Genomic DNA, 23,616 nt, shown 5'->3' on the forward strand with positions numbered 1-23,616 from the left:
GCACTGACATTGTAAAAAAAAGAATCACACACATTTAGATCAGGAAAGGAAATCAGATCATAAGGAGATAATATCGGTACTTTGTAACTGAGACAAGAATGATATCACTGCTCACGGATGACAAGAAACCGACGGAAATCAGATTCAAATCATTTTTTTAATGTTGATCTGCGTTTTCTGAATTAAGAGCTCTGTGAGAGAGCTAGACCTCTGACCTACGCTCAGTGCAGCTGAGTAGTGCTAACACAGTTTCCTGATGAATGTGATTGTGTGTGGGTGGCACTGGTGCGGCACATGGAGGAATCGTGATGTTCCTGCTTTTCTTTTAATTACACAAAGTCAGAGAGGCGAGAGAGAGAGAAAGAAAGAAAAACAGTTGCACGAGTAAATATATCACATTTTGTTTAAGAGTGAGTGAAATGGTCAATTTTGGGCGATACACACCTGTCCAAAAATGTCAACAAGTGCCCATGCAAATGTGGAAGATTTGATAAGCTGCCACCTGTCCCATTAACTTACATCAGCACTGGTTTCTTCTGTTTTGTTACTGCTACCGTCCAGGGTCCGACTGGCTGACGTATTATAAACGCAAATGCACGCAACGCGAAGGAATTAGCGATTCGGACACGTATGCATGTAACGCAATGCACACATTACATACAACACTCCCCTCCCCCCACACCCGTCGAGAGATTTGGTGGTGGACAGATACCATCTAACTGTGCGTTCAGACCGCCGCCGTTGAGAGCGTCAAAGTGGCCGGAAGTCATTAATTTTCAATGTGAGCCGGCGGCGAGGAGCGGCGCGGCGCGTCTTGGCCGTTGACGGCGTCAAGGAGAGTTGAAATCAGGTCAGCTTTATGGTAATGAGCTATGACGCGGTTCGGCGGCAACCAATCAGAACGTAGAAGTCCATCGCTTGAGACGATTCCAGAGAAAGCAGCCCTGTAAACTTTGGTTCCGACCACATTAGTTCCCAAGCAAAATGGAGGAGAAGTTGGTAATTGCTGTGGCGGGTTTCCCAATCCTATACGACGCGTCCCTGTTTGCATACAGGGACATAAATAAAACAAATTTGGGTGGACCAAGGTGTCTGAGATTGTTTGTTTTCCTGGTGAGTTGCTGATGATGTGTATTAACGTTATACATTTTCTGTAAATAAGCGGGAATTTCATGCTAACTTTAGCACCAGAGCATGCAAAACAGTTACTGCTGCAGAATATTAAATAAACTATTTATATGCAACATTTATATGCAACAACAGAACGCTTGTTTTCCAGCGGGAATGAAATTCATTTGCTCAAAATAGCACTGCTTTGACCAACTGCATTAAAGCTAACGTTACACTTCGACCAGGAGAGTTTGTAATGTAGGTTGCAAACAAATTAATGTTAATTAAAGACCAAGGCTAGTAAATGTCTCCTATAATGTTGAAATTAGACTAGCACTTAACCATGAACACAAAAGCCACACCACACAAATGGCATTTAATTGGTTTATATCGTTAGCAAACGTGTAACTTCAAATAAAGTTCTTTCCACCGATCAATCTCCTGTGGTCAGTCTGCACAAGATCAACAAGCTTGTTTGCTTGCGGCCCCTTTAAATACAAGATAAGATTTCGATCTACGTCAGAGCGTCAGTGCGCCCAAGACTCTTTCTACAGCGTTGTTGGCAGGGCGGCCAGAGCGATTTTTGACGCTCTTGACGGCGGCGGTCTGAACGCACAGTAACACTCCACGCCCCAATCCCTCCCCCCGTCCACAGAATTGGTGGAGGGCCGATGTGGGCCGAAAAGTCCAGGACAGAGTTTACTTCCCAGTCTGCCACTGCCTTGTTTATTTATTTCATTCATTCATTTTCTAAGGATAAGAAAATATAGACCATAAGCTCCGAGATACAATGTTAAAGTGGCAAAAGGAAGGGTCATCAGAAAAGGATTATACTTACTCACTTCTTATTAGCCCCCAATCCCAAATCAAAATGGCCACCATTAGAAGAATAAGATTAGGAAAAATGAGCGTTTATTGGTTTGGATGGATATCATACTGACAGTAAGAGATTCACGGGCTCTGGAAAACAGACTCTCTCTGGCATCTTCTGTAAATGCTATAGACCGTTTCATCGGACACGCATGCGCCTGACCCCCAGTTAACTTCCGGTTTGTGTTTGGCTAGTGTACAATAATATAACTATTTATACTTTATTTAATTTATGTTTATATTAATTTATATTCATATTTTATTGTATAATAATTGTATTAATTTTTTTTTTGTTGTATGTTCATTTTCTTAAATAAACTATTTGTTGAAGAATGGGTCCTGTAGTTTTGACGCATTTAAACAATCCGTATGGTACATTGACATCTAGCGGTTGAGCTTGGTATCGGAGTCTAAAGTCAAAATATTGGAGAGGCAAGTTTAGCCAAGTAACGGTTCTTCTCGGTTTCTTTTGGTTATCAGAAATAATCTACAGGCACTCTATTGTTTGTGAATGTGTACCGGACGTTCAGTTGGGGGTCATAAAAGTGCGCATGCGCAGTAAAGTTTGTTTATGCTGTTAAGATGAAACCGTCTATAGAGCGGCTGGTTTTCTCTTACCTAATAACACTGTTTCCAAGTACCCCAGGAATCTGTTCTAATACTCCCTATAGGTGCACACGGGAATCTCTGCAGTAGTATGTATTTGCACTTTATGCTCATAAAATATAATGAAATAAATGAATAAATAATACCATAACTGGTAAAACTGCTTTAGCCGTACTTTCTTAGTTGTTTTATTCATCACACACTTAGCTTTTTCGCGAACACAAGCTACTGATCTTTGCGACATTTGTAGAATCCAAACTCATGAAATATTAAAACCATAGCCTTTTTTTCCTCGGCAATCCGCGGCAATATTCTGTGGTTAAGAGCAGCATTGGAATAAAGGGCCTCTTGGGCAGTTTTACAGGCATGTGAATTGGCCTTGATTACAGTATAAAGCTCTGATTAGTTAATGCAGTGTCAGAAATGCGACTGGAGGATTCTGGCCCACTAACTGGAATGACTTAGCTTTTTATGGGATGCTGTGATAGAGCCATAAGAGCTTGGCTCTGCTGAAACTTTAATGATGTCATTAAAACACAGCTCCGGGGCTAGCAGTTTCCTGTTCCTGTAAAACATCACTCTTGGATATATCTCATACCCTTTCTGCAATTTAAATCTGAATTTTTTTGTTATAAGGAACACTAAATACGCCTGCAGCAAGTCGGCACTATTTAAACGACACAATGCCAAAGATACACATTTAAGCACAGCTTCATCTTACCTTGTGGTCGTATGGGTTGTACGAATGGAAAAGCGCGGACAGCTCTTTGGTTCTTAGTTTTTTCTGTGCAAGAGAAGGGGAAAAACAAAACACGTCGACATTAATTAGATGGAACAACCACATATCAAAGAGGAAGGTATAAAAAGAAAAAAAACACGATTATGGCATTGATCGTGTTTGGTAAAGACATAAGAAAGCAGAATGAAGAAAGCAAACACTTGAAGTGAAGAAAATGTGGATTCTCGCCCTCAAGACCTCTCAGTTTCACCCAGAAGCGCGTATGAAAGCTTAGACGTCCTTAATTTATAATGAAATGCAAACACAGAGCTGCGAGGAAATGTATAATGGCTTTTGATGCAGTCACGTAAAGTCAGCGAGACTTAGGCATCATGTAATTAGGCTAATTACAAGTGATTATGCAATGTCAAGCTGAAGAGAAATCAAGGTTTTGCACAGCCGAGAGGAAAGCGAGTTTTATGATCCAAGATTTATGGATGATTTCACATGACATCCTTTAAGAAAATGCTTTCAACTTCCTTTAACGATGACAAACATTTTTACAGTAAGACCTAATTAAATCACAGCAAAAATAACAAACAACAATACATCACAAATTCAAGACTAAATGTTTAACAGACTAAAAACATTAAATACAAGATGCAGGCAAAAGAACTATTAAAAAAGAAACAGGCAACCACATTTTCTGCTAATAAAATCCTGTCATCATTTATTCACTCTCATGTTATACAAATCTGTATATCGCTGCTGTCCTTCTAACTCCTCTTATCTCCATATTTTGTTACTTTTCATATATTTTTTGCCATAAATCGTTATTATTAGTCGCCCTTTAGGTTTAAAAACAGCATTTATTCATTTAAAACGCACAAGTTTTTCTCCATTTCGTGAAAGCCAGTGAATTTGGACATCCAAGGTTTTGGAAAGACAGCGAAGATATGACTTTCTTCTATGGAACACAAAAGGAAAAGTTTTGAGAATGTCTCTGTGGTTTTGTGTCTATACAATGAAAGTCAATGGTGTACCAATATTTCAATATACTACATTTCGTTGCCCTGTACTTGTACATGTGTAATGACAATAAAGTTGAATCTAATCTAAAAAAAATCGAATCAATATAGCTCAATATTTCGCTCTGTGACCGTGCGCTTCGCTCAGTCGCTCACGGACCAAGCAAACGCTCCGCTCATGTTACGCTCATGCTCACCAGTAAACCAAATCCCGCCCAGATCCCGCTCTGACATAAAATGTGTCTAGTAAGCCTAATTGTTTTCAGCTTATAATAAACTTCTTGAATAAATTAGTAGTAGGCTGATAAATAGCAGTTATGTTTCAGTCCGACATTCTGTGACATTACACTTACAGCCTGTATTTTAGTCGCTTTTTATTTAAAGAGTGCCTAAAATAACTGTATAATACCTGACAAAGTATATTTGATTTTCATTACTTTATTTCCGTGAACATATAGCTGCCATAGTGCAACATTCAAAACAAACGCACACTATATGAACACCTTTATTTTTTACCGGCGTTAATAAAAGAAACACGTTCTACAGAAAAATAAGACCAAAACAAGGGGAAAAAAGGTTTTAAACGTCAAACCTCAATCTTTACAGCATTTTAGAATTTACTTTTAGAAACTTGAACAAAGTAGCTGCGTGTTAATTTGAAGACTGCGTCCTCCGGAGATCACATTTGTCGGCTGCATATGACATCGTTTATTCAGGTTTTATTTCAGAAAAGCAACTGCTATGGTTAAGTGACACTGCAATGATTACTTCTTACGAGAAATAAATTTCATTTTATAATGTTTTTTAACAGAAATGAGCCAGTATCAAACCTCTGGTCGCCCGCACACCTCCGCAAACGGATGAGGCGTTTGTGGTTGACTCACATGCCGTTGTGCAATTATTCAGGCTTCAGGCTCATGCGGTGTACATGGGACAGTAATCCAGCAGCAAAAAGCAAATCACCAAGAGCGCTGAGCGAGCGACTCTGAGCGTATTGAGCGAGTGGAGCGGAATTTTCAGAAAGGCGCTCTCCGCTCCACGAGAAATATTAACGCTCCATGTGTTTTTTTTAAACTGATAATACATTTCTTCTATTTTCCTTTTTCTTAAGATGTAAACAACACTGGTCCATAAGCACTTCCTGTTTGAACCGTAACAAAATACAGCCAACAGAACATTTAGAAGTGAAACACAATGTTAAACAAACATCTTCAAGACTGGACCAGTGTTATTTACGTTGGTCTATATTTTGTGAAATGCACAGATTTTGTTTTACAGTACTGGCCTGTAATGAATATAAGCACTGCTCATCTTGTAGCTACTGTCTCTCAACAACAACAACAAATGAATGGGTACAGCTCATATTAAAACTCTAATCTTGGATGTACTGTATGCACCATATTGCAATCCTTACGGTGTCACTAATGCCACAGATAATGAATAAAAATGTGCACAGATCATTAAAAATGAGCACAAACTCAACATACATCCCACTGCAGTTCCACTCCGTTCTGATGATGGCCACGGGCTCTCACATGGAGGAACACACAAAAGGATTTAAGAGCAAGAGAGTGAATTCATGCCCAGACCTGCATAATGATTCCTGTCGGTCCCCTGTGATTCCATCTTTCTCGTTTTCTCACTCTTTCTCATCACCGTCTCCACATCACCTCTGCTAATCAGACCAGGGGCCTCTTGACATGGAGAACGCACAACCTCAGGGTAACCGTTCCCATACCCAGCCAATGAGCTCCCAGCAGGATTTGCTCAGTAACACCAGATTCTTACCACTCAGCCACCCCGACTCCGGGTGAGGGACGAGAGGCAAAAAACAACCTGCGAGCTAAGATGTTCTCATTCATCCGCTCAATCAATTGTGGAGTGGTCTTTTCTCTTCCAGCACACCTTCTGGAGGTTTGATTTGCACGACCGGACCGGAGAGAGAGGGGTTAGCAAGGTTGCAGGTCTGAGATAACCAAGCTAGCGGCCTTAAGAGAGTACGCTTAGCCTTCCTCCATTCACACATCTTCATTCGGGCAAAAATAAGTAACTGAAATTTGATCAAAAAAGATGAACCTTAGTATGACCTTCAGAGACTCAATATTGCAGCCTATTAGGGCCAGGGTCCAGAGATTGAGTCAGCCCCAAAGCAGCATGGTAGGGTGAAAACTAATCTTGATAAGCCAAATACTCACTTTTTTTTCTTTATTTGAAGTGATATCTCAGCCCACCATAGAGGACGTCTGATGGCGAGATGGACAAAGGTCAATGCGGAGTTACATTCGGTTCAAACAGGACTAAATGACCCAACCGGTCCATTTTCATACAACCCTCCACCTCATTGTCCTTATCGCTGGTGACCTTGCATGGGTTTAGGAATATTACATTTGCAGCCAAAGTCAAAGACTTTTTAAAGTCTCAGTAGTAAGACCTGTGACTGGTTAAATCTGAATTCATGTATGGATAATAGTTTAAAACTAGTCCTTTAAAATATGCAATACATTTAAATATTTACTAAATAAAGGGCTACAAATTCAAAGAGATCGCAGCTGCTGATGATCTGACGGACATGCATGTGCAACATTTGGCTTTCCGTCAGGTCGTGAAGATCTCAGGCAGATGGAGGTAATATAGAAGCATGTTGCTATTCATAAATCCTGCACGAACATGCATCTGTCATCCAAACAATGATGAAAGATGGGGCCTCATATACTGTCCATCTGCTCGTCCCATTGCTCATGTAAGAAAACAAACACATAGATGTGATGTGAAATAACAAACACATCCGTGCATCGTGAGGAGATGCCGCTCACATTTGTAAAAAGGCACAAATTAGAAGGAAACAGAGATTCAGGCTATGTTCAGAATAGCAAATTACGACACTACTGTTTTCTGTACGCATTATGCAAATTTTCTGTGTGCATGAAACACCCAGATGACATACCACATTTGCCAAAATATATACAACAGGTCACGCTGTATGGGATATTGTTTTCCATAATGCAATGCACTTGACTTGAACTTCCATTTCCAGAGTGACACATTTATGACTTTCAGTAATGTTTTTTTTCCATCATCTTCCTTCCTTAAAGGGACAGTTCACCCAAAAATGAAAATTTGTCATCATTTACTCACTCTCATGTTGTTTCAAACCTGTATAAATTACTTTGTTATGCTGAACACAAAGAAAGATATTTGGAAGAATGTTAGCAATTTTCAGTTCTTGAACATCACTGATAACCGTAGTAGGAAAAATTTAAAGGGTAGTCAAATATGCCCCAGAAGGGTTTCCTTTCCTAAATTCTTAAAAATATCTTCAACAAAACAATATTTTTTTTCTACTATGCCAGTGGATGATGTCCCAGAACTGAAAATGGACATTCTTCAAAATATCTTTGTGTTCAACAGAACAAAGAAATTTATACAGGTTTAAAACAACCTGAGGGTCCTATTTATAGGTTCGTGTTTAAGTAAAATTATACTGTATGTTATATTATTACGTATAGTCACAACATTTCTCCCAAATTCCAAAATAAAACGATTGTTTTTATGCACAGAAAGTTGAAACTGGACAAAATAACAAAAAGATGCAACGTTTGCAGATCTTAAATATTGCAAAGAAAACAAGTCCATATTTATGTTTAAACAACAATACTAATGTTTGCACATGTATTTTAGGAACCAATAAAAAACGAGTATTTGATGGAATAAGACTGATTTTTCACTATTTTCATACGTTGGATTCTCTCCATCTTTCACATTGCTGTTGGTTGACTGTAATTTCTGAGGTTAGTTTCTGTTGAAATTCAACATATGCCGGACTGGAATGAGAACAATACATGCAGAAATGCTGCTTAAAGGCAGAACTGGAGTGATCTCTTAATTTTTCCATGACTACATAGTGCTTAGTGCACACATCACAGTACAAAGTGTTAATATAAGAACATACATCTTAACCACAAAGCAAGAGACAGTCACCGATGTAAAAGAGGATCTCTTTAAAGACTGTCCTTACTACAGGACATGCAGTGATGTCATCTTACGTATCCCACCATGCCTCCCATTCACATTCAATCCTAAAGATACCTCCACACCTCCAGTCCTGCATCTTTACCCACGTCAATATGTCAGACGTTTAGAAATTACAGCCTTTAAGAGCTCAAATCCTGGATGACATACAGAGAAGATAACAAGCAAGCTCTGGAGCTGCAGGGGACATATCCAGATGGTGACAGAAAATGGTTCCCAAATGGACTGAAGACGTGATATGTCTATGAGATGCTGAGAGACATCCGCTCAGTCCTAACAGGAGATATGTTCAACGAAGCCAATGTAGACATTATTCATGTATTGTACTTTTCAGTTGGCACTGGTCACTCTATGGTTCTTTTCCATCTGTCTTCAATTTGAATTTGTTTTGAGAATTCTCTACAGATCCCTATGCGAGAGCATTCGGCAAAGCCGACAGAAGCTTTGGATCTAAATCTCACTCAACTTTGACTCCAGGATGCCTTCTTAATTTCCCCCTGGTTAAAGACAGTGCCGCCAAGGCAGGCGAGCTGTCAAGGTAAACACCTGTCCGGCTAGTAAGAGCAACATTTCAGGAGATCATTCCAATTTATCTCGGCTAACCCTTCCCTCATGCGGGAGTAATTATGCTGTTGTGGAATCTCCCAGTTTTTCCAGCTCCGTCTGAGTGCCAGATCTCCGCGGCCTGACCGACCATCAGACGGCGATAACGGGAGGCAATCCATTACGCTCACCAACCCATTCATCATGTCGTGGCAGCAGGGCCCCAGCTATGAGATAGGGTAAACGTGCTGAGAAACCAAAGTGCCGAAACCGGCCAAGCCGTGGATCCGTCCCATCCGCACCCCCTGTGGACCGAGCCAGACTCTTTGGTCTCAGGGAGTCACAGACATCTGGAAGTGTTATTAATGTGCGACCCTTGGCGCACTCCCACCAGAGCTGACCATCTTTGACGGGGCTGGTAGTGGGATGCTTTGCGTGGTTGTAGCAGGTGTTGCAGGTAGGTCTCGGAAGCCCCGGGAAGCCCCTTGATGAAATCTGCACATTGCCCTGGTTAAGGCTGTAGGGGATAGTACACTTTTTCTTACTCTTGCCTTGTTGAAGAGATGGAAAGGAGGGGTAGAAACAGAAGCAGTTTAAGAAAACTGCAAAATAACTAATTTCTTACATGAATCTCTTGTATTTTTGTCTCGCTTTTTAATACAAATGTCTAAAACTTCTTACATCAAGAATCATTTACTTAAGAAGCAAAACGACTTGAGATAATTAAGTCGTGAAGAAGACTTATCAAAATTAAGCTTAAAACAAGAAAACCTGCCAATGGATTAACAAAACTTAATTCAAGTTTTAACCTAATTCAATAAAAATATTTACATTTGATTTTTCTTTCGCCACTGACAGAATGTTTTGCTAATTTTAAGCATGAACTCACTTCAATCCGATTTATTTCATCATTTATTTCAGTCATTGCTGCTTCCGAAGTTAAGGAATTAAGGAACGGTTGAGGAATGTTTAGAGATTTGTGCTGAAAAACAACATAAAACAAAAAAGTTTTTTTTTCTTTTTTGTTCTAGAATAATGAACTGAGAAAGGAGGGCAGATATTCTGCTATTATCATCAAATAAATTACACTTCTTAAACTCTAACAGTTTAGAATGTGAAAAAGTCTCTTTATCAAAAAGACCTTTATCTAAAATCTATCAAAATCTTTGTTGAATATCAATATGAATAAATCTGACTCAAATCATCAGGTTGGACCATTTTTGCAATTCAATCCTATGTAATTATCTGAACAATGAGCAGAAATAATGAAGTAATCTCATCGCTGCTGCCATCGATTTTCTTTCGACAGTGCAAAATATCATAATGGTACAAGAAATGAATGATCAATGAATCCATTCTTATTAACAGACAATTATGTCTTTCTTTCTGCTAACAAGTATTCAGTTGCTTGAAATAGAATGTGGACCACCGATATTTCATCCTGCTGAAAAGTCCTGTAACGGGGTCCAAGCGGGTTGAGAGGGAGGGCTCTCCTCAGAGCAGGAATTGATCCACGGTGGAGCCATGGTGTGTGTGATCTCCTCAGAGGGAGAACCAACAAAAGGAATGCCATATGAAAAAGATGCCATAAAAGAAACATGCAGGACTGCGGATGAAAGGTGATCTTGGAGGGCGAGAGCAAGAAGACTGTGATAACTAGACATCGCCAAGTCAAACAAACCAGAGTACGGTGAAAGTACTCTGACTTTTGGAATAAGGTCTGGGGACAACATAGTTCAGTACCACAGCTTAAATGAGTAAAATTAAACAAATTAGCACTTGCATTAAAAGGAATAGTTTACCACCAAATAAAACATTTTATTCCACAAGCATAGTTTTCTTATCTGCAACTTAATGTACATATACAGTATTGTGTAGTAAATATTATTATAAACAACATAAATGAACATACATTTTATGAATAAATACATATTATATACAAATAAATCTTCTTATATTATAAATATGAAAATATCATACAAATACAACAGGTTTGTGTAAGAAAAATATGAAATATTAATATAACTTAAAACCATAAAAACTATAAAGCAAAACAAAATACATTCATGAGAGATTCATGTTCTGACTGAAGTGTAACCTCTGACCTTATGAGATCTCATGAGAAAGTGTTTGGGTGACCTATTCCTTTAAGAAAAGACATACTGTATCTCTAAGCATTTGACAGTTTTTCATGGCAACAAATCGATAAAGGCAGCTAAATTGTTAAAGTGCAGAAATCAGAACCTGCACAAGTAGTAATTTACTGATTGTAAAGCCCAACGGCCACTCTTCTTCTAATAGTTTGAGCTTCATTAGTCAGTTTAATTGTTTCAGTTGAGTCTAAGCGCTGTGAAGCACCATAAGGCAATCACATCTGGGAGACGTCTGCCTACAGCTGCATTACATAATGAAGAGTAATCGACAGGAAGATTCAAATTTACCCATCATCTGGAACCATTTGGTAACAGGTAAGAGTGATTGACTACAGGCCTAGTACCTAGTGGTGATCTAGAACATATAAGAACAAGCTGAACCAGAATCAAATTCCCGTATTAAAGGGATGGATCACCCAAAAATGAAAATTCTGTAAATGACAAGAGGGTGAGTAGCGAATTCTCATGAACAATCCCTTTAAGGTGCCCACAATTTTGCTTTTTGGTCATGCACCAGCAAAAGTACACACTTAAAGAGCAGCTACTTAATGTCAGTACAGATGTTCCTCTTTAAGTGGCTTCATCTTATAATTCGTACATATTTCTGAACGGCGGACCATGACTTGGGCAAGCAGTACATTTTCCACGATCAACGTACCTAACGAAAATGTCAGGGATGCAAAAAGCATTTTTATTAACCTTCTCTAATACCTCTTAGGGCTGGTTTCCCGGACGGGGTTTTAGCCTAATCCCAGACTACTTTAAAAATGAGTGGCATCTTGATCGAAAACAACTTGCACTTGCATATCTTAAAATATATCAGTGCGATTGTTTTCTCTCAAGATGCACACTGTAATGTTTGTTTGTAAAGCATGTTTTTAAAAACGCCTTAAATATCCTAATTTAACTAAGGCCTAGTCCTGGTTTAGGCTAAGCCCTGTCCGGGAAACCGCCCCTTAATGTTTAGAGTTTGGATTAAGATATTTATGAACCCTACATAATTAATTAGAAAATGTGTACAGATGGTAACGGCCAGCTGTTAATATATTTTTTTAAAGATTAAAAAACATTTGTCATTTGTCTGCCATTCGTCTTCGGTAGATAGATTCGTTATACCATAAATATTTATCTAGCGCAGCCGGTAGCAAAATAATGCAAAAAAAAAGAAAAAATACGCTATAAATTTGACTAAAAAAATGTGACTCTCTGTCACTCTGACCTCTCCACTCAGGTGTTATTATTGCTCTCACGATTCACATTGAGTCATGGTCAAGGGACAGAGCATAAACACAGAGCAAAAGCTCAGTGATGAGTGAGACCCATCACGCAGCTCCACAATGGAGCCCACATTTTGGGATTGTTTTGAGAGAGAGTGTCACAGACAAGGCATAGAGCCACTGACATTACGGGTACTGTTTTATTGTTTAAAAGCCATAGATAGACCTTTTCTTTACTTAAAAGCCACAAAAAAAGTTACGGTGGTTGTGGCCTAGTGGTTAGAGAGGACTCGTAACCAGAAGGTCATCGGTTCAATTCTCAGGGCCAGCAGGTAGCGACTGAAGTGACGCTTGAGCAAGGCACCTAACCTCCGTTTGCTCCCGGGGAGCTGCAGTGATAGCTGCCCACTGCTCCGGGTGTACGTGTGTTCACCACTTGAAGTGTGTGTTCACTACTCACTGGATGGGTTAAATGCAGAGGTCGCATTTCGGTTATGGGTCACCATAACTGACAAATAGGTCACTTTCACTTAAAGTGTTCGCTGACATTTAAAGTTTGGCCAAATTTGGTTTATGAGCATCACATAACCTAGCAGAAGTCAGGTTTCGTGTCACTCACCACTTGTGCTGGAACTTGCTCCATCCTGGCAGCCGGAGTTCCAGGTCTTGGGTAAAACTGGTTTATGAAGAGGCTGGGAAAGCGATACTCCCTCACCAGTTCCATCGTCTGTTCAAAGTCCTCATCCGTTTCTCCTGGGAACCCGCAGATGATGTCAGTGGCAATGGTGATACCTGGAACCCTATGAAAAAAGACAAAGAGAAACGTTTCTTTAACTTCTTTACACAGTAACAGTATAATAACAGAACAAACAGTACAGTGTTATATAACCACCGTTATTCAGCAAGCAAGTACTAGCATGGGAACAATTGTTTAAGCATTAACTCAATAAAACGTTGGAAGTCGTGCATGCACCACAACAGACAAACGAAACCAATGCAGGAAGTGAATGCCGTTGTATCCGTCTGTTCTCAAGAACCTTATTAGCGGCCTCAATAACCATTGACTATTGACCTCCACTCTGATTAAATTAAGACCCCTGCAAAGGAATTGGCTAATTGATTTCTTTTCTTCTGCGGTTATCGATTTTTAACCGACGGAAAAAAGAAGTTGAAATATGGGCCTGGACTTGTACATCTCATGTCAACTTTTAAAAGAGATAGATGACATAAATCAGCCATTTAAAATGCATCAAAGCTAACAGAAACATTCTGCCTATGGAATATGGGGCTCGGGTGAATTTTCAGAAAAATGCTTAAAATCTTTATCTGAAGATGTGAAAGATCAGTCTTCATCTTAAAAGCTTTAAAATGCGCAAAATGTCAGTCCTTACAAGACATATGAAATTTGCCCGCCTGAGGTTTTGGGGCTAGCTGGCCAGAACATGTGAAGCAAATGACTAAAATTGCCATCAATGAAAGACAATCATTCCATTTCCAGATATCCAGCGTCCCGTTTTTTTCATGACTATTACATTACCCAGGCCCAGTGTTCTCATAACCGTTCTCTTCCCTCACCTCCACACATATTTATCTTCACTTATTGACCGAGTCTACCGTAATGTGCATTCTTAATCACGTTAGGTTTATCCTTATGTTTCTGGCGGATAACCCCTGACCTATTGATATATCTCTACCGTTGGCCATCATTAATATTCAAGAGGGCCTGTAGGCAGTAATGCGTATGCTTGCCCTTTTAAAGCGAAGGAGTTACAGATGGGCACGGTGGAGAAGGTCCAGGTGTTAGCAGGGCAGGCTAATATGACTTCTGTTGGCTTGCTTTTTACCTCAATTTTAAGCAGAGTTCAAGTCTTGAAGGGGTCATATGGCGCGAATACGTGTTTTCTGTGTCTTTGGTGTGTTATAAGTTGCCCATGCATGTATTAGAGATGTAAAATTTCAAAAAATAAAGTGTCGGAAGAAAATATGCATTCTAAAAGCGAATGCTCACCCAGACCTGCCTGAAACGCCTCGTGTAACCACACCCCCACAAATCTACGTCAGTTCGTGGTATGATTTGACGTAAACCACCCAAATGTATACGCAAGTAAGGTGGGTGTACCTGTCAGTACAATTGCTTTGGAACCTGATGTTCCAAATATGGTAAGAGGCGTTACATTTCCGTCACACGCTTTCAGTATTCGACCAATCACTACGCACTGGTTAACTGGCCAATCATAGCACACCTCGCTTTTCAGAGCGATGAGCTTCAAAGTGAAGCCTAAAACAGGCTGGAGTTCACTCTGTCTTCACGCATCCGGATGAATCGAAAAGTCGGTGTCAATGAGCTCTGTGCATGAATTTCTTGCTCGAGTTGAAAATGTTCAACTTGTGTGCCGCGAGTATGTATGTAATTAACTTGTGCAAATCACTTGCATTTAGTGTAAACGCAGCTTAGGTTTGACTGCCATAACATTTCTAGACGGCACATGGTCAATATCTGATTGGAAGACAATCAGATTGAGAAAATATGCTTCAGATTCTTTAGGGAGTTAAGTATTGTAAAGCAGCATGTTGGAAAAACAAAGAAAAACGTTTACAGCAAAATAAGGTTTGCTTGAGTAAAAAAATCGATTTCAAAGAAACATTCTCATCTTTTAATGCTTTACAAGCAAATTATATGATAACATGTTAAATGAGACTAGTTAGGGTTTTTAAGACATCAACAGATGCTTTCTGCTAATGCTGGTTTCGTCCTATTCCATAGCACAAGAAGTATACAAATATATATGTGCAGGTAAACATATAAATGCTAATGTTAACATTTAGATAAGAAGCCAAAACTGCATTCTTAGATGTGGCCTTGGCACTGTATATGTACTGTACTTTATTTCTGGATATGAATCAGGTCCATTTGGTTCTGGATTCAACAAATAGAACAAATGGGCCTTGATGCACTAGTAAGTGCATGTCTCCTTCTTTAAAGAAATCAATCTGTGGCTTAAGACATAATTGCCCTTACGGATACACCTCAGGATGACACAGAAAGGCAAATTGATAGTGCATTAGAGGAGCCAGATGCAGCGCATCGCCTCATCTTTCACTCTCAAGTGAAGAAGGCTTGATAGCTCATCAGAACTCGAGAGTGAACATGCGATGGACTACTTCTCTTTAAATCCATTATGTTTCCTCTTCAGCCTCACTGTCCTTACGCGGAGAAGAACGGAGTAAAGAAAAGAAGAAAGCAAAATACAGAATTGGTTCCTTTCTAAAGCGAGCGGACCCTCGTTGGGTGTCTGCGATTCCACAATGGTTGCCTGTGGGTGCTGGCAGAGGGCGCCTTTGATGCTTTGTTGGCTTGTCGGACACAACTGGAACTTCGTTTTGGGCTTATTAGAAAGCATCACTCCAAGGGTCATGGTTACAGCTGATATAAGCTACTATTCCCTTGCGTGGGCTCTATACAGCGTGTCAAAGCATAGCATGTGCTCAGATCCGACAAAACACTGACAATGGCCAAGGTCTCGACTTAGAAGAAAACCAAATGTTGCAAGGTAGTTAATGACGTAAGAATACTTTAGCAACCCCCACAGGTACGACTCTGCACAATAACTGTTTGTGAAGCTTGAATAGTACATGTGGGCAAACAAACATGAGCTTGTTTGTTAATCATCCGCCCAATCAGAAACGCGCTCACAAACCGAGTGGACTATGATTGTTTGAGCATTTGATGTCAACTGAGGCGCAAAAGAGACATATTTAATTGAAAATAAAAGAGCAAGTGACAAGTGGCACATTGTTTGTGAGTATGTGAGCTTAAACAAGGCTCTAATGATCCAAAGGCCACACGAAAGAATTGAGAAGTGCACAAATAACAGCTTCAGCACACTTTGGGCCAGCACATGACAAAGAGAAAGATTACACCAGAACCCCGTTCTAGGAACCCAATGTCAAAACAAGACCTCCTGGTTTTTAGTTTTTTAGCTGGAAGCTCTGAAACAGAAAGGACAGTAATGAGATCTTTGTGAAGCTTTGAGGGGTCCTAGTATGTGTTTTAGGGTCAAGGCTTGGTTGATAGGCCGACAGTTTATCCTGCATCTGTCAGCCTTATCAATCTCTTGTGCCGGAACCTTTGGCCCTTGTTTATACGGTGGATCCAATTATGGTTTGGCGTGAAGCTGTTGAAGCCACATACTGGATGGAGTGCCCAATAGTTCAATAAAAGGTATAGCCAGACAAAAATCAAGTATAAACCATTGTCTCCATGGGGTCCTCCTCGTTAGCACTGTATCTTGTGTGGTGCACTATAAATAGACTGATGTCTTCACACCGGACATATCAGCAGTTGAAGCACATACTTGTTTTGTTCATGTATCAAGCTGATGTGGTTGAGATGGATTGAATGGAGTGAAGATTGACCAATGGGAAGTTGAGGAGACTAGATGATCATATTTCATCATTTGATGATCTCCAGCTGGGTCACCCCTGGGTGTATTTCTCACATAAAGTTCCAGTGAATTAGCAGGATTTAGACTTGGCAAAGGGTTAACTAGCGACATCACTCTTGACAGTGTTACATATCAAGTGGTTGGCGTTTTGCATGGGATCTCGTTCAAGATACAACTATATGTATGGATATGTCTTATTATGCATAAACCCAGATTATTCAAACTTCTGGTTCCATGAGCACCTGATGTCGGATTAAGCCTGGACACTGAACTCGACTAGACCAGAAACCTGACCTTCCTAAAGTCATTCTTTCCAGTGAACACGGGAAGTCCTTAAACTGATTTTCATTTCTGTAATCTGTGACGCAGACAAGGCTTACCTAAAAGCAAACATTAAAACTCCACATTCAAAGACACAGTGCCATTATACTTTCCTTGTGTTTACACTTTATCCCTACCTGCAATTAAAACCGCTGCAGAACGTTTCCCAGCGGGGCTTAAATCCTCTTAATTAACATCTACTGGATATCGTCAAACTTTGAATTAGACTGGCAAGTGTGGGGTTAGAAGGGTTTATAAAAATAATTCATTCTCAGCAGCGAGTGATTCTAATTTCTTTGTTTGTGAAGGCTTTGAACGCGTGAGAAGGAGTAATATCCATCTCCTGGCGTGAAGTTGGTATTTGAGACGTGTATTTACACAACAGATGTACGTGTGTGTGGGGATAAAATGAAGGCACAAACAACGGGACAACTCAACTAAAATAAAAGGAGCAGGAATAGGAGACGAGGCAATCTGTGAAGATAAACATTCAAGCGTTCGTACCCATCTGTGGGCCGCCAGCTTCTGTGTCTCTGCCCAGCGCGAGCGGAGAGGGCGACACTGTGAAGTGGAAATGTGATGCTCATCACTACTGCGGTGGGTGGCAGATAAAAATGTTAGTGGTAACTACACATCAAGAGTAACTGTGAGCCGTCTTGAAGGATAACCGCCTCTTCAGCATTGAAAATAATGAGAATCTGTAATTCCCTATCCACAGAAATGTTGGTCTCCTAGTAACTGAGTGAGCGAACGTGAGTGAGGTGCAGGAATTTCCATTTGTAAGAACGAAACTTTTAGAGGGCACAAAGTCACTTGGAATGAGCTACAAAATAAACAGATACACAGATTGAGCTCTTAAATGAGTCGCATGTATTATTTAATGAGTCTTGCGAGCTGGTTTCTGAATAACACTTCCACATCGGCACAAATCAGACAAACGTGAACAAAATCACAGCATCCAGAACAGAAACCAATGTACAGTATGCACATCTATTCAAGCAATCTGAATAGCTGTTACTGTACTGTCCGTTAAGAGTTCAACAGTATGTTGTCCAAGTATGATACTTGATATATACTGTATAAGTATGCAGTCTAAACCTCCTGTACAAATAACAAACCCCTGTATTATTCCACAAGCTAAAATATTCCATATCTTCCCTTTGTGAGCTGCAAACGGCACTGATGAGTTATCAATTACCATGGAGTGTCTGATCCCCAGGCGTGAGGAACCGGGCCAATCTCATAATTTAGTCATCTATGGACCGTTTCCAGCCAGTAGATCGATCCAATCAATCCCCGAGTATGTGCAATTCATCGAACCGAGCGGAGGACGTATGAAAGAATGAGGACAGTGCCATTTGGATTTGTCTATAATTCCATATTAGCACATTGCACACAGATGCACTTCCTTAGTGGGCTGCTGTCACGTACTGAGATCCATCTATATTACTTTTGAGTAACAAACACCGTCCAAAACATTCAGGTATGTGAGAAAAGCACTTGACTATATCGTATACAGACTCTCTCTTTCCTTTATTTCTGGTGCACTGGCTTATACAATCTGAAAACTGAAACTTTGTATTATAGTACTACTTGTGATTATTGCCTTCTTAGGATGAATCACTTGTTATATTCCTCAACAGTAAGTCGCTTTGGATAAACAAATAAATGTAATGTAAATGTATATATTTAAAATCCTAGTTATTTAGACTAGTCCCTGGTAGTCAATGCGGTCGGGAGTTATGCCTACTTAGAGAGAAGTAAGACCTGACCAACATGTAAAGCAGTCAAATCACAGTTTTTGTCTTGTTTTCATGTGAATGTAACAAGTAGATTATGCATTGACAGTCCAGCACAGAAAATAATGCATTTAAATGATGAAGTGATTACAAAAAATAGCAAACCGTGTATTGAGAGTGAGATCATAATTTATGTCTGTCTGAAAGTATTAAAGGAACAGTTCATCCAAAAATGAAAATTCTGTCTTCATTTACTCACCCTCAAGTTATTCCAAATATGTATAAACTTCTTTGTTATGATGAACAAAGAGACAGAAATTTAGAAGAATGTCAGTAACCAAACAGTACTTGGCCACCGCTGACTACTGTAGTAAGAAAAATTGCTTTATATTTGTTCTGCTGAACACAAAAGAAGATATTTTGAAGAATGTAGTAAAACAAACAGTTCCGGGGCACTTTTGACTACCATTGTCTTTTTTCCTACAATGGTAGTCAATGGTGACCAAGAACTGTTGGTCAAAAGCATTCTTTCAAATATATTTCTCCGTGTTCATCAGAACAAAGAAATGTATATAGATTTGAAACAACTGTAGAGAGAGTAAATGATGACAGAATTTTCATTTTTGGGTGGCCTGTCCCTTTAAGTTACATTTACATTTATTCATTTGGCAGACGCTTTTATCCAAAGCGACTTACAAGTAGGAGAGCATATAAACATTTTGTCAACCCGCTAAACAGTACCGTTAGTTTACAAGGCCATGCTACTAGGAGGATTAAAGCTGGAGTTGGCAAAGGAGAGAATGAACAAAAAGGTTTTTATTTTTATTTTTTTGACAGACAGACAAACATATAGAGCTATTGGTTTGTCAAATAAATGCGGAACAGGTAAGTTTTGAGCTGTTTTTTGAAACTTGTGAAGGATGCTGCAGTTTGGATGGAGGCTGGTAGTTCATTCCATCAAAGGGGAACTGAATAAGTAGTTTGTTAAACTCTGAAAACAAGGAAGACTATACAATTTTGCTTAAGAATTTCTATTTAAAACATTTCATGCTACACTTGTTGAGATGCTGTATCAGATGTTCAACAATCAAGTACGCAAAATAACTACAACCTTTAATTCCACAACACTATCAGATACAGACGTACAAATCATGCATGATAACAAACACTGCTCACAACAGAGAAGGCGATGAATGAAAAAAATCTGATTTTAATCCTCCTAGTAACAAAAACAAATATAAAGCAATTTTTCTTACTACAGTAGTCAGCGGTGGCCAAGTACTGTTTGGTTACTGACATTCTTCCAAATTTCTGTCTCTTTGTTCATCATAACAAAGAAGTTTATACATATTTTGAATAACTTGAGGGTGAGTAAATGAAGACAGAATTTTCATTTTTGGATGAACTGTTCCTTTAATACTTTGTATTATACAAAGTATATGTTAATGCTTTAAAAGGAATTCATTTAAAGATGAGACTGTTGCTGTTTGAAGAAACATTTATGATCATTTAATTAACAAGCCTTTTATTGTCAATAATAAAACAAAACTGTTATTTTGGAAAAAAATGAATTATTTGGTGATAAATAGGAGTTGGAAACATGTAACTTCTACATCAGCATTGCAGCTCTACCTGAGCAAGACAACTACAAAAAAGAGCATAGGGCACTTATAAAAAAAAAACACTTAGCCCAAGAAAGTATTAACGTACATTCAAAGCTTAATTCTATCACACATACTGTATATGATAATAGGCACTGAGACACGCATTCATGCACACCGCTGTCAGCTCAATTCAAAGACCTCTATATTTAAGAATGACTAGAATGAGGGAAAAGGGTATAGTGGGTTAAACGTCATCACATGGGTGAGTCATCAGGAGAGGTGTGTTAAAAGAAGAAGAGAAAATGCTGAAAATGAGAAAGTGACACTCAAAACGCCCTCAGCGCAAAAGCATTTGGCAGATACTTAAAAGGATCCCTGGGTATAGAGCGGTGTATGGCTTAATATATGAACAATGGCATTGACTTTATAATTGTGAAATAAAAAAACAGTGTAACTGTCACAGTATTCATAAACTTTGAAAAAATATTTTCACTTGGAGGCCGCCATGTTTTTTGCAGCAGAATCCGTGATGTCAAATGGTTGCGACCTAAACCTGTTCTCTTTCGCAACAGCGAAGCACACACGTTTTCCATATATAACAGTAAAATATGACACGTAAAACATAAGATCAGATATACAAACACACAGGGACAGTAGGTGGCGGTATGTCCTCTTGACACAAGCCATAAAAGAAGAACGCGTTCAGTATTAGACGTCTGTTCAAGGTGAGCGTGCATTAAATCATAGCTTTAAACTACCGCCTTTGAGACATTTAAGACTATTTAAGACATCAGCATCCACCATAATCGTATACTTTATACATTATGAGAATATACTGATAAACACAATAATAATGCTTGCGGTTTGGTTATTTATTCTGTATTAGAGCACATGTGAATATTAGACCCCGTCAGCTAATGACCGAGGGAGACAATAACGTTAGGCTACTGATGTTGATAAATCAACATCAAAAAGTCAAAATCTGGATAAAATGCATTGTATAATGGCTAAAACATCGTGTATATGATAAATTCGAAATGATTTTGGTTATTAATATGCATGTTTGTGTTGTTTCTGACAAACAATATTAAAATGTAGGAAAATTCACCAAATAGTGTCTTTATTTTCTTTCTTTCTTCTTTTAGCATTATATAAAAGGAGGAGCGACAACAGTAAAGGACGAGAGAGAACCAGGCCTGGACTTTACGTTATGTTTTATTATGTGTGACCAGCAGTCGACCGTGAGGAAGTTGCCGGCATTCTACTTTCGTTTTGTTGTTTGTTTATTTTATTAAAGTTTTGTTGTTCAACGTTCGCCGGTTCCCTCCTCCTTCTTCCTTGCTGTGAACATTGTTACACATATACACTCACCTAAAGGATTATTAGGAACACCATACTAATACGGTGTTTGACCCCCTTTCGCCTTCAGAACTGCCTTAATTCTACGTGGCATTGATTCAACAAGGTGCTGAAAGCATTCTTTAGAAATGTTGGCCCATATTGATAGGATAGCATCTTGCAGTTGATGGAGATTTGTGGGATGCACATCCAGGGCACGAAGCTCCCGTTCCACCACATCCCAAAGATGTTCTATCGGGTTGAGATCTGGTGACTGTGGGGGCCATTCTAGTACAGTGAACTCATTGTCATGTTCAAGAAACCAATTTGAAATGATTCGAGCTTTGTGACATGGTGCATTATCCTGCTGGAAGTAGCCATTAGAGGATGGGTACATGGTGGTCATAAAGGGATGGACATGGTCAGAAACAATGCTCAGGTAGGCCGTGGCATTTAAACGATGCCCAATTGGCACTAAGGGGCCTAAAGTGTGCCAAGAAAACATCCCCCACACCATTACACCACCACCACCAGCCTGCACAGTGGTAACAAGGCATGATGGATCCATGTTCTCATTCTGTTTACGCCAAATTCTGACTCTACCATTTGAATGTCTCAACAGAAATCGAGACTCATCACACCAGGCAACATTTTTCCAGTCTTCAACTGTCCAATTTTGGTGAGCTCGTGCAAATTGTAGCCTCTTTTTCCTATTTGTAGTGGAGATGAGTGGTACCCGGTGGGGTCTTCTGCTGTTGTAGCCCATCTGCCTCAAGGTTGTGCATGTTGTGGCTTCACAAATGCTTTGCTGCATACCTCGGTTGTAACGAGTGGTTATTTCAGTCAAAGTTGCTCTTCTATCAGCTTGAATCAGTCGGCCCATTCTCCTCTGACCTCTAGCATCAACAAGGCATTTTCGCCCACAGGACTGCCGCATACTGGATGTTTTTCCCTTTTCACACCATTCTTTGTAAACCCTAGAAATGGTTGTGCGTGAAAATCCCAGTAACTGAGCAGATTGTGAAATACTCAGACCGGCCCGTCTGGCACCAACAACCATGCCACGCTCAAAATTGCTTAAATCACCTTTCTTTCCCATTCTGACATTCAGTTTGGAGTTCAGGAGATTGTCTTGACCAGGACCACACCCCTAAATGCATTGAAGCAACTGCCATGTGATTGGTTGATTAGATAATTGCATTAATGAGAAATTGAACAGGTGTTCCTAATAATCCTTTAGGTGAGTGTATATATTATCCTACAGAACCTTATATTTACTGAAGAACTGATTAGTGTGTCGGTGTTTAGTTTGGCTGCCTAGCTGTGCGTGCAACCAGTTTACGTCATCGAAAAAGAACATGGCGGCCTCCTTAGGTTAAAATGAGTATTACATTTAGGGTTTTTTTAAGAACTGAAAATATTTGATGCGTTTCTAACGACAAATGCTAGTAGTGTAAGGCTATTACAACGCATTAAGCCATACATCTCTCTATACACCGGGTTCCCTTCAAAGCACACAGCGACGCAACATAAAACACAGCAAACTCTCAACATCTCTCTCTCTCTATTTGGCTTTTAGCATCTCCACACAATCTAAATGGTGGCCTTTAGACTAAATTGAGTACCTACTGTGTAAACAGCTTTTGTAGGTTAAAGAGACGAGCCAATATTGAGGTCAAATTTACTCTGTCTTCTAAGGAAGCACCTTCATTTTAAATTCAATGTCACAAGCGACTGTTTAGATGTGTTCTACATAGTAACACACTACACGAATAGCACTACACTCACAAACAGGACTTGGCATTGATTGGTTATTGGGATTCAAGCCCACAAACTTTGTTGCGTTGCTCACGCCATTCTCAACCGGATGAGCTACAGAAAAACTCAAATGTAGG

At 39.5% G+C, this 23,616-nt stretch overlaps 1 protein-coding gene across 2 annotated transcripts in view; it reads right to left on the reverse strand.

Annotated features, from left to right (window-relative positions):
* Positions 1 to 23,616, reverse strand: part of cdkal1 (CDK5 regulatory subunit associated protein 1-like 1) — a 419,123-nt gene that overhangs the window by 91,020 nt on the left and 304,487 nt on the right. For both annotated transcript variants that reach the window (XM_057341126.1, XM_057341127.1), the window contains exons 11-12: positions 12,894 to 13,074; positions 3,308 to 3,370 (exon numbers count right to left, since the gene is read on the reverse strand). In XM_057341126.1, the coding sequence (XP_057197109.1) occupies positions 3,308 to 3,370; positions 12,894 to 13,074 (244 nt within the window). The remainder of the gene's footprint in view (positions 1 to 3,307; positions 3,371 to 12,893; positions 13,075 to 23,616) is intronic.

The sequence above is a fragment of the Triplophysa rosa genome, linkage group LG8 (genome assembly GCF_024868665.1).
Source record: "Triplophysa rosa linkage group LG8, Trosa_1v2, whole genome shotgun sequence".
In the NCBI taxonomy this organism is placed as follows: domain Eukaryota; kingdom Metazoa; phylum Chordata; class Actinopteri; order Cypriniformes; family Nemacheilidae; genus Triplophysa; species Triplophysa rosa.